This window comes from Bactrocera oleae, chromosome 5 (assembly GCF_042242935.1).
Source record: "Bactrocera oleae isolate idBacOlea1 chromosome 5, idBacOlea1, whole genome shotgun sequence".
Classification (NCBI taxonomy): Eukaryota; Metazoa; Arthropoda; class Insecta; order Diptera; family Tephritidae; genus Bactrocera; species Bactrocera oleae.
Window position 1 is genome coordinate 3960031 of NC_091539.1, and position 12980 is coordinate 3973010.

Here is a 12980-nt window from a genome sequence, read left to right on the forward strand (position 1 = left end):
TTAAACTTTCTTTTTAATTTATCGTTTTTATTTTAATTTATCGTTATTATTATTTTTAATTTATCGTAATATTTTTTTTAATTTTTTTGTAATTTTAATTTATTTTGTTTTAATTTTTTATTAATTTTTTAAATTTATTATAATTTTTTTTTTTTAATTTTTATTATTATTTTTATAAAGTTTTTTTTTAGCGATAACGTGGCAACACTCTTTCCTGTTTTTATTTCATTTGCTTTCTTATAAATTTTACACAAATTTTTCTCCGTGTTGCCGTATTCATTCATACAAAGACTAACCAATTCCTAAAAAATCGTTATTGCAATTAAAAAAAAAGTGTTAATTTATAGTATAATACTCCAATAACCAAAATTTGAGAAAAAGAAAAAAACATTTTTTTATTATAAAACTTGTTATTTCATAAAAACATTTTGTTAAAGCGAAATCAGAGAAAAATATATTAATTTATTTTAATTATAAAACTTGTTATCTTATAAAAAACATTTTGTTGGAGCGAAATAAACGGCAACAAATATTTTAATGCAATTAATGCATTTGCTGATCACAAATATCTGAAAGTTTTGATTTTTTTAGTTTTTTTTTTAATTTTTTTTTTTTAAATTAGCAAAAAATTATTTTATTTTTAATTCAATTATATATATTTTTTTAATTTTTCAATTTATATTTTTTTAATTTTTCAATTAATATTTGTTTCTAATTTTTTCATTAAAATTTTTTTTTTTTATAATTTTTTAAATTTTTTTTTAGTTGGTTTTTTCTTTTTGAATATTACATTTTACATAACTTTGTTAATATGAGCATAAAAAAAAATTTTATAATAAAATGTATTGTTTTATAAAAACATTTGGTTAAAGCGAATAAAATCAGCAACAAATACTACTAGGTCAAAATATTATGCTTTTTTCTTCTAAATTTTGATTTTTTTTAAATTTATCATGACAATGTTAGTAGTTAAAATTGATCTCAAATTTACAAACATCGGAAATATCATGCCCGATAACTTGACTTATACTCCTCTATACCCATATTTATCGGTTTTCAATGTCAAATCTTTATACTAGCCCTCTAAAAGTTCTTTATACACTTTATACAATTATTTATGCGTAGTGCGTAAATATTTACTAAAATTATTTATGTTTTTAGATATAATATTTATTGAAATCCAAACCAAATGTACCTTTTTCTTAAATATAAAAAACATACAATAATAAAGTAGTAGCTGTAAATAACGAAAACCAAAAAATGAAAATACCAAAAAGCTAGTAAAGACAAAGCAAAACGAGACATATATGTATATTATATCTAATTATATATTTAGTTATTTATTTTGTTAAGTGAAATTAATAAATATCCATTTTAGCCTTAATGGGCTACTTATGCGAGAATCAGTTTTAAGACACAAAATTTCTAGTCTTGAACGAATTTAATTTAAATTAAACATTAAGCAACATACATATTATTTATTTATTAAACTATACTCAAAAAATATTGTTGTTCTCTTAAGAAGTGGTTTTTAATAATTGTTTGTTTTTTTTGGTAACTGAAACCGCAATTATTTAAAAGTTAGTAATAAAACAAAAATGTATTTATGTATATTTTTTATACCTTTCCTTTGTTAAAAAAAATTTAATTAATGTGCAAAATTGTACTTTAAAATATTTTCTCTTTGTTATGAAAATTTTAAATTTTCAAATATTATATTTTTTAACAATTGCCAATCTTAAAAAATATTGCAATTTAAATTTTAGGTGTGTTGAAATATTTACGCTTCAAAATCCGATACGTAATTTTAAGAAACATTTGAAAATTTCAAAAGTTATGTATATTAACTACTGAAAAGCTTTAAAAAAAAATTATAATTTTAGTTTTAGTTATATTAAAAGTATTTTCAAGATCAATTTTTTTTTATATTTTGACATTAGAACGCAAAAAATTCAAAAAGTATGTTTTTGTATTACTTTTTATATTTTTTTCAATTCTTTTTTTTTTTTAATTCGTAAATTTTTTTTTAATTTATTATTATTTTTTTAAGTTAAAAGTATGTTTTTGTATTATTTTTTTAAATTAATTTTTTTATATTTTTTTTATTATTTTTTTTTTAATTAATTTTTCTTTTTTAATACATTTTTTTTTTAATTTTTAAATTTTTTTTAATTTATAAATTTTTTATATATATATATTTTTTTTTAAGTTAATAGTATGTTTTTGTATTAACTTATTTTTTTTTATTAATTTTTTTTAGTGTAATTTTTTAAATTCATTAATTTTTTTATTTTTTATTATTATTTCTATTTATTTTTTATTATTATTTTTTTTTTTTAATTAATAGTCATATGTTTTGTATTCAATTGCCATAAATATGTTAATATAATTATAGTATGTACATAAATTTAATAAAAGCTGACTTCCATAAGAGTATTTAACTTGTATAAAGTTACATATATAAGCCTTACCAAGTAATCACAGCAGCATTAAATGTGACTTTAAATGCGTAAAAATCAAATTAAATTTATTAAAAATATATATATATATATATTGTTGAAAATTTCTCAAAAAAAAATTAAAATATGTATCAAAATCGTTTAGTCAATTTGTAATATACAAACATACGCATTGAAATATGTATATAAATTAATTTACACTTGTATATTTCCACATGTAGCTAAAATTATTAGTATTCAATTAAAAAAAAAATAATAATAATAATAATGGTAAAAAAAGCGTTACCCACTAACTGTTAAAAAAAAGTAACAAATATTTACTAAAGAAAAAAATCTTTTGTAAATTAATTTTATTCTAAAAAAAAAAAATAAAAATTGTGGTTAACGCAGCAATAACTGAAAACCCATAAATTTGATTTTAAGCAATTATAGTTTTAGTTAAAAAAAAAACTGTTTGTATGTACATCAAAACTAAAGCAACTCATATTTGTCAACGACATTTTCATTGCTAATTCTTTTCCAAATACTATTTAAGAAACGTAACGAAACGAAACAAACTCAAAAGTTTCAAGCGAACAACGTCAACTGCCTATAAAAAGATTTTTTTAAAGTTTTGTGAAATGAAATGAAGTATAGTTAAATCTAAAACAACAATAAAAAGTAAAATAGTAATGATAAATACTATTTAAAAAACTGTTAGTTAAAGTATATATAGTGAAGATTAAATTGTAGCAGAATCGTAAATAATTTTTAACAACTGTATATTCATAGGTATTTATTAATAAGTAGCAAAAGCGAGGCCGGTAATGTTTGTGCTAATGTTGATGTGACAGTGTGCGCGCGAATATTTGCAGAATACTGAGATTTGAAGCCTGGAAGATTTTACAATTTTCAACTCAATATTGAAAAATTCCAAATTCTTGAATTTTCAGAACACTTTTTGCAGAATACTGAGATTTGAAGCCTGGAAGATTTTACACATTTCAACTCTATATTGAAAAATTCCAAATTCTTGAATTTTCAGAACACTTTTTGCAGAATACTGAGATTTGAAGCCTGGAAGATTTTACAATTTTCAACTCAATATTGAAAAATTCCAAATTCATGAATTTTCAGAACACTTTTTGCAGAATACTGAGATTTGAAGCCTGGAAGATTTTACACATTTCAACTCTATATTGAAAAATTCCAAATTCTTGAATTTTCAGAACACTTTTTGCAGAATACTGAGATTTGAAGCCTGGAAGATTTTACAATTTTCAACTCAATATTGAAAAATTCCAAATTCATGAATTTTCAGAACACTTTTTGCAGAATACTGAGATTTGAAGCCTGGCAGATTTTACAATTTTCAACTCAATATTGAAAAATTCCAAATTCATGAATTTTCAGAACACTTTTTGCAGAATACTGAGATTTGAAGCCTGGCAGATTTTACAATTTTCAACTCAATATTGAAAAATTCCAAATTCTTGAATTTTCAGAACACTTCTTTGAAGTGTCGTAAAAAGAGGCCAATTAATATTATTATTATCCATTTTTTTTTATTAGTTATCATTATTAGTTAACATTAAATGAATACAGAAAAAAATTAAAAAATATTTAAAAATGAGCAGCTGATAAAGTTGAGAATCTCAAAAAAATGACACGTGTCCGTACCCACGATTTCAACGCTTCGAGTAGCAATTTGAAACCAAGAAAGATAAAAAATTATTCATTTAGAATAATCACGCAATGTAAGGAAACGTCTGACATTTTTTTCACGAAATGGCGACTGTCTGAAAATAAAAAAAGAAACAAAAAATTTTTTGCACCACTTTTTGTGACTGACTGGAATTTTTTAAAAATACTAAAAATTGAATTTGGGTATATGGCTAGTTCTAGCCATAGACAAGTCTATAAAGAAAACTAACAATTTCAGGTAAATCATTCCAGTAGAACCTGAGAAATCGTGGGTATCGCTTTGAAAAAGACAGTTTCGAGAAAAACGCGTTTGAAGTTTCAGTTCCGGCTGAAACAGTATGAATGCTGGGTAAGTAAGAAACCTAGATCTCCGAAAATAATTTAAATTTTGAAAAATGCTCTTGTTTACATATTCTTGAATAGATAAACTTTGAAAAATCGGTTTTTTTTTTATTATTTCTACACTAGAATACCCATTTAATTTAGAACGTGTCAAAAAGAAATATTTTTGTATTTTATCACAGACTTATAAAAATAAAAAAATATAAAAACTATTTTTAAGTTAATTATTAACTAAATTCTAAATTTTATAACACGTGAGCGCGATTCATATATTAAAGATTATTAAAAAAAAAACTTTAATAAACGTTCACTCATTTTTTTAGACTCGCGAGCACAATTTTATTTTTGCTGCTGAACTAAAATGGTTTAAAAAGAACGTAATGAATTTACAGTTAATTTTTTAGACCAAACAGAGCACATTTTTATTTTATTTGTCTCGCGAACTAAAAATATTGACAGGATTCGTGAATGGTATCATAAACACACCAAAATTAATGTTTAACTCATTTATTATATTTTTTTTAGTACTTTTCTAATAAACACAAAATTTTTGTTTAGTATTAATTTTTTTCCAGTATAACATTTTTTTCTTAGTGTTATTTTAGTATTTATTTTTATTTTACTATTATTATAATTTTTTTATACATATTTTTTTAATAAAATTTTTTTTTTTAATGTATTTGTTTATATTTTTTATATCTTTTATATATTTAAAAATTTTATTTTATGTTTTTATGTATTGAAAAATGTATTTTCTCACTCGATTTTTATTCTAAACTCGCGAGTGTTTATAAATTTTGAGCTAATACCACTTCCAGCCCGCAAATTGAGTAAAAGTTTTGTGAAATATTAAGAAAAACTCAAAAATTGACAAACTCTCATATCGCCCGTTTATGTTGAAAACTAAATTATAGACATTTAACACATTTACATGCGTAACTGTTAAAATTCTGCCAATATTCACGCATACTGCAGCAACAACTTGTATTAAACGAGTATTAGTAGAGTCTATTTCTGGAAACTAAGAACGCAAAGTTGTGAGTATGTTTAGAAAAAGTACATATTTATATCCATACAAACATAAATACGCTCGTTAAGTAAGTTAAATTTTAAAACGAATTTTGCGTAGACAAGCTAGAAATTGATGAATTTTTGCATAGAGGATGCAAAAACTAAAAACACAAAAAAAAAACTTTAACAAACTAAAACAATAAAACAAAAATTAAATTATTCAAAACCAGTACTGACTAAGTAAGGTAAAGCACAAGTAGCTGATAATAAACAATAAATGAAATATATGTATATTAAAAAGGCAAAAGCACTCATAAAGGAATCACCAGGTCTTGGCATAAAAAAAGAAGAAATATGGTGAAAAGCAAGTTTGAACAAGACATACGAAAAAACGACATTGGAAAACTAGCAAACGGTATAAAACGTGATTTTACAAATACTTTGTAGAGCAAATTCACTAACGACAACTCAAATCCAATTCATAAGAAGAAAACAAAACAAGCAAAGTAGACAATTTTATCAACACTTCAAATCAATTACAATAAAAAAGCAGTTAATAATATGCAATTACATACTAATATTACATTATATACACACACAAGCATGCGTAAGAATAGTTCGAAAGAAATTGTACTAAATATTTGTTAATTAGCTGCTAAAATATTAAGTATGCATAAGTTATATCAAAATTAAATAATGCTAAAAACATGTGTACGCCAGCCAACACGCTACAGAATCAGACGCCAACAGTTATAGATACATATTTGTAGTTACTTTTTTTTTCATGTTCGTTTATGTGATATTTGTCTTATTTTATTTATCAAATTCTTGTTTCCATTTATTACATTATGTACCATAATTGTAGTCTAATTTACTAAAATTGTTTTTGTTTTTTTCTATTTTTTAATTTTTTTCTTCTTTTTTATTTTTTTCATTAAAAAAAAATTTTTTTTTCCATTATTTTTTTTATTAAAAACATTTTTTTTTTCAATTTCTTTCTTATATGTATACAGTTATATATATATATATTTTTTTTTTAATTTCCTTTATGTTTTTATTTCGTTATTGTCATCATTATTTATTATTAAATTTTCCTTCAAGTAATTGTGTTTTTTGTTATACGCTTTTATTTAGTTAGTACTTATGTACTTTTTTATAATTAAAATTTAGTTTTTACGATTTTATACTTTTATTTTAGGAAATTATATTTATTAAAATTTTTTTGAAGTTTTAATGGTTTACTAAAGTCTTTTTAAAAGCTTAATGCTATTCTTACCGTAATATTTTTTTCCCCTATACACGAAAATAAATAAAATATTAACATTGAAGCCTTTTGCATAAATTCGACAAAAAATAATCAAAATTCTATAAAATAATTGAATTAATTAAAATTTATTTTTTACGATTTTCTAATTTCTGATATTAATATTTAACATTTAAAAAAATAATTTTTTTTTCTTGAATATTATATGTATTTAATTTATAAATTTAAATTAAAAAAGTAATTAATTTTTTTTTATTATATAATTTCCTTTTCTTTTTAATCATATACTAAAAATATATTTTTTTTAACTCGTTAATGATTGTTAAATTTTAAATTAAAATTTTATCATTTAAAAGTTTAATGTTATTTTTAAACTAATATTTTTTTTCATTACACGATAACATAAATAATATTTCATTGAAGCATTTTGCATAAATGTGACAAAAAATAATCAAAATTCTATAAAATAATTAAAATTAATTTTTTATTTGCTACTGTTTAATATTAATATTTAACAAATAAAATTTTTTTTTTGTTTTGTATATTATAGTTATTTAATAAGTTTATTATTTTTATATTTATAAGTGATATATTTATTAAAAAAAATTTTTTTTTTATCATAAAATCGCTTTATTTATTTTTTAAATTTTAACTCTTTATTAAAATGTTATCACAAACTTTTAAATTTAATGTTATTTTTAAACTAATATTTTTTTTCATTACACGATAACATAAATAATATTTCATTGTAGCATTTTGCATAAATATAACAAAAAATAATCAAAACTCTATAAAATAATTACTAAATTTTTTTAAACGCAAGTTTAAAGCAGAGATTTTTTTTCGAAAGATTCCTTCTAATTTTCTATGAAATAAATGTCTACCAGTTGTTGATGTGAGCAAATCGTGCGCGAAGCGTTAAAATTATTGAAAAAAATCATAATTGTAATCTTAGCAATTTAAAGCGATATTGATATACATACAAACATATATATTATATAATATTTATAGTATATATATCCTCGTTATTTATATACCCCTGAAATTGTTATATACATACATACATACAAAAATGTGCAGTTATATATACTTACATATAGTCATATATATTTACAGCTGTATGTAAAAGACATACAAAAGAGAATCCGAAAAAACTGACATGCTAGCATTTAAGTGTGAATCTATAGCGAAATTACTAAAAAAACAATAGAGCGAGTATTTAATTGAAAAAACAAAAAAAAACTAATTTTTAAGTTAGTAAAAAAGAAAAACTGAACTAAAACTCAAAATTTGCATAAATTTCATGTATCTTCCTGCGATTGTCAATACTAATTAATAATACAAATTTAAAAAAATAATATAAACTAAAAATCATATATCGATTATTTCATAAAATCTAGCGTGAACAATTTAAAAAATTATATATATATATACATACAAGCAGAAAAAAACCATAAAAAAAATTAAAATGCATAAAATTTGTGCACACAGAGATCTGCAATGGATTTAACTTACGTTTTGTATATTTTTTTCGGTCTAGAGCTAATTAAAAACGTAAAAACGTATAGAAAACACAATAGTAGTTATATACAATAATACAAATATGTACTTATATACTTATGTGCATACTTTTGTATAAACCGAACTGTATGTACTGATGCTGACGATGAAAAAGAAACAAAAAAAAAAATTAAATTATTGAAACATTTTGTTATGATTCTAAAGAAAAAATGGAGAAAATAAAACTACGAGGGTAATTAATTAAATCGAATGTCTTTTATTTGCATATATCGGTAAGTATGTTAAATAGCATTTGTAATATGTATAAAAAATTAATTTAACAATACATTTATTTATTTTCCAATTTTATTTGCAATTTGGTGATTTTCCTAAAATCGTGATTTCCAGATTTGCCCCAAAAATTTAATTTTCTTCAAAAACATTATTTTTATGCAAAACCAGCTTCATTCCACCCGACATGAAAAATCACGCGCTAATAATGCCAAAAAAAAAACTACGTCAACTGCTGCGCTAGCGCCAGCGCGCCGATCAGCTGCAAACCAAAATTAAAATTTCGCTCAAAGCATCAGGCGCGCATAATGTCGGAGCAAGCAGCTGCCGCGCAGAAAAATTAAAGTGACACCAAATAATGCTGCATGCTTTCAGGCGTTGCTCCACTACTGCATGCGTTCTCTGGCAAAATGAGCCATGCACAATACTTGTTTCATATCCTATTGCGCACGTGCTTGTCGGGTCATTATGCGCGCCTGGTGTTTTGGGCGAAATTTTAAATTTAGTTTGCAGCCACGGACTTCTGGCGCTGGCGTCGGGATTAGCACGGGTCATATAAACGGGATTTTGCATGTTGGGTGTAATGAGGTTGTTTTTGCGTAAAAATAATGTTTTTGATGAACATTTTATTTTATTGTGAAAATACCGAAATCCCGATTTTAATCATCGGCGCGGGATTTTACATGTTGAATGGAATAACTGTGTTTTTGCATAAAAATAATGTTTTTGATGAAAATTTAATTTTATTGTGAAAATCCCGAAATCCCGATTTTAATCATCGGCGCGGAATTGTACATGTTTGGTGGAATAACTGTGTTTTTGCATAAAAATGTTTCTGATAAAAATTTAATTTTATTCTGAAAATACCGAAATCCCGATATTAAACACTGGCACGGGATTTTGCATGTTTGGTGGAATAACTGGGTTTTGGAATAAAAATAATGTTTCTGATAAAAATTTAATTTTTTTCTGAAAATACCGAAATCCCGATATTAATCACTAGCACGGGATTTTGCATGTTTGGTCGAATGACTGGGTTTTTGCATAAAAATAATGTTTCTGATAAAAATTTAATTTTATTCTGAAAATACCGAAATCCCGATTTCAATGTAATCACCAAATTACAGCTTTTGTCATCATTAAAGTTATATTTATTAAACATAATGCATTTCTCATAAAAATGTGTTATTAAATCTATTAAAATATTATTATATACATATGTATGTATGTATATAACTTCATAACATCCTAATCACTTGCAGTGTTTTTGTACCGTCCACATATAAGTGGTATATTCAGTATATGTAACTCCAAACAATAATTATTCAATATAGCAATTCTAACAATTTTTTAATACAAAAAATTCTAAATATTAGATTTTTCGCATGAAACGGTTAAAACTATAGACTAATTCAATATCCACTAAATTTTCACTATACTTCTTACTTAAGTCATTAATAAAATATTTAACTAATTTGCACTTTGTATGTCACGTGGTCGTATCGTAAACATCAACGGATCTTTTGTACGCATGGTCACTTCATTTGAAAGTTGGGGCTCCTGTGTCGTATCGCCAACATATGTCAAGTCGAAACTAAGTAAAATATTCACAATTGTCACTTTCATCTGCAGCAAGGCATATTTTTGACCCACGCAGCTACGTGGACCCGCCGAAAAAGAGGTGAAAATATAAGGATTTAACTTTGAGTTATTTTCACACGCCACCGTCTCGAAACGTTCCGGTTTGAATGTGTTCGGCTCGGCAAAAACTTCAGGTTGACGTCCAAACACATAAGGTGAGAAGCCAATATTTGTGCCGGCAGGTATGAGATGATCATCTAGTTTTGAAAAAAAAGCCTGAAATCAAAGACAATTTTTCGGCAAAAATATATATGTACTTACTAATTTTGGTCTCCTCTACGGCTTTGCGGCCGATCAGCGCCACCGGTGGATACATGCGCAACGTTTCCTTAATACACAAATCCACATAGTACAGCTGGTTCAAGCGCTCGCGGCTCATAGCGACGGCACCGATTTCTGTGCCGAACACGCTACGTATCTCGTCGTAGCACTTGCGCTGCCATACGGGATTGCTGCATATACAGTAGAAGTAGAACATTAACGCCGACGATAGCGTATCGTGACCGGCGAACATGAATGTGTGCACCTCTTCACATATATCCACATTGCTCAGCGACTTGCCGTCCATTGTTGAGTTGAGTAAAATGTCCAGCAAAGTTTGCTTGCGTTTTAAGCCAACCGCAGAGCCTGCCGCTTCGTGCAGTGGTTGTTGCGGCGCGTGCGTTAACTCTTTGCGTCGTTGCAGAATCACTTTATCCGCGTAACTGTTTATGATAGCGAGTGCGCGTTCCGCTTCTTTTGCTTTTGATGTGCAACGAAAAATGAAATCAAAGTAATACTTCATGTCGAACATGCGTAGGTGAATTATTGCTACGAGACTGTAGGAAATAAAAGAAAACGAAGGCGTTAAGTTAATGTGGTATGACTGTAACTACGAAGCTGGGGGTGGTATTAGCTATGCGGACACTAAAAAGACTAAAGTTTTGTTAAGCTAAACCTAAGGGCTTATTACTGAGAAGCGACCCCAATATTCCAATATTTGGTGACCCCAAACAGTTGGTCTAAAGTGAGAAACTCGAAACAATGCCAAACGCAAAAAAAAACTAAAAGGATGTAACTATATAGTTGCCATAATCCGCTCCGAGCTTATACCAAGTTAAGAGTTGGGACGTGATTTCGAAGGGGAATTCCGCTTTCTCTACATTCGCGTTGGCTAAAATTAAGTGGAATCCAATGAACGCCTGAAAGCTGTTTTAGTGCATAATGCTACCTGTCTGAGAGTTCTATATCGCATAGAGTTCAAGCTGGTTTCAGTTGTTGGTGCTCTACAGTTTTAAAAAGGACACCATGCGGTTTTGGCACAAATTGCGTTGGTTTCAATAACAAGAACCGAAGATTTTAATTACAAGAACCAATTTAACTTCGCCAATTTGGAAATCGGTAGTGAATCTGTCGTTCTTTGACTTCAGACGACCATCAGTTGGCTGTGTTTTAGCGATACGGAAAGTAAAGCTGCGTTGTGCGCTTGACTTCACTTTGCCATTTTGGCAAGTTTCGGAAGTGTATCTGTCGGTTTTTCACTTCAGACGACGACCAGATGATTGTTTTACATACATCCCGAAAGTAAAATTTCATTGTACGCTTGCACTTAATCTTATTAAGCTCTTGTTGAGCTTGATTTACCTGTGTAACGCCTTAACGTATTCAGAATCGGCATTACGTTGCGTCTCTAGCTGCACACCCATCGCTGTATCTACAATTGTATACATATATGTTAGTAGTAAAGTCAATAACCACAGCGAAACCCACCGCAAATCGTATCCAACATGCACAGGCCCAAAAAATGGCGCAATTCAAAGGGTCGCCCTTCAGCGCACAGTCCGCTCATTTGCTGCAGCAACTCCAATGAATGCTCCTGAAAGCAACTGAGAAAATCGTCCAGCAGCTTGAAGTGAAAAGTCGGCGACACGAGTTTACGACGCTGTTGATATTTACGGCCATGCGACAGCAGCAGTCCGTCGTGCATCCAGCATTTCATAAAACGATAATGATCCGATTTTACCGTCAGCTTATTGGAGCTAAGCAAAACTTCGACATCGTGCTGATCGTGTAGAATTATATTCAATTGTGGACCCAGCCACAGGCGGTACGTCTTGCCATATTTATCAAACATTTCCAAACAGCGGCTTACAAACTCATGTGATTCGATGTTGAGAAAGGTTAGCGCATTGCCAATAATCGGCAACGCCGGTGGACCGCTAAAACGGCCGGCTAAGGCGTAGAGACGACCATACTTCGCGTAGCAATAGGTGAGCAATGCGACAAGCGAACTGAACACGAGTATTACGAAAACCGAAAACATATCGACGTTTTAAATTTATGAAAAATATGAAATATTTATTTTTTATTTATTTTTTTATTAAAATTAAATACAGTTATTGATTTTGCGTTTGCGTTTGCGTAGCTTACGCGCACCGTACACACACACTCTGCGAAAAGTTAGAAAACACTGCGTGCGAAAGTTGCGCTTGCAAAGGCATTTATACTGGTTAGCCGACTTCCTCGACCTACATACAGACATGCATGCATATTGATACGCAAACATTGAACTTGATCGATATCGAACGATTACGAACTAATAAATGTTATTAAACTTTAATTTAAATAAAAAAAGATATCATATGTGCAAGTACATACAAGTATATAGGTATGTATGTATGCATAGTATTATAGAGTGTCGACTACACTAATCGTTTTAATAGTATTTAAGCATTAAGCAAGGAGGATCAGTCGCTTTACTAGCGCGTAAATAGGTTAGTTCAGGGATGTGTCTGTACGAGCGTGGCTCA

At 27.1% G+C, this 12980-nt stretch overlaps 1 protein-coding gene across 1 annotated transcript; it reads right to left on the reverse strand.

Moving 5' to 3' along the window:
- Positions 1-9690: 9690 nt before the first annotated feature.
- Positions 9691-12772, reverse strand: LOC138857429 (cytochrome P450 4d1-like). The gene is made up of 4 exons (XM_070109990.1): positions 11941-12772; positions 11815-11884; positions 10453-11009; positions 9691-10388 (listed from the first exon to the last, which is right to left on the reverse strand). Exons 1-4 carry the CDS (start codon positions 12491-12493, stop codon positions 10021-10023), a joined length of 1548 nt encoding a protein of 515 aa, XP_069966091.1. The 5' UTR covers positions 12494-12772; the 3' UTR covers positions 9691-10020.
- Positions 12773-12980: the final 208 nt, after the last annotated feature.

Excerpts from the sequence above, each read along its gene's own strand:
- LOC138857429 (XM_070109990.1), bottom strand. The coding sequence starts at position 12,493 with ATGTTTTCGGTTTTCGTAATACTCGTGTTCAGTTCGCTTGTCGCATTG. Across the intron at positions 11,885-11,940 it reads CATGTTGGATACGATTTGCG|ATACAGCGATGGGTGTGCAG; the intron begins GTGGGTTTCGCT and ends ATACAATTGTAG. Across the intron at positions 10,389-10,452 it reads CGTAGAGGAGACCAAAATTA|ATGATCATCTCATACCTGCC; the intron begins GTAAGTACATAT and ends TTTCAAAACTAG.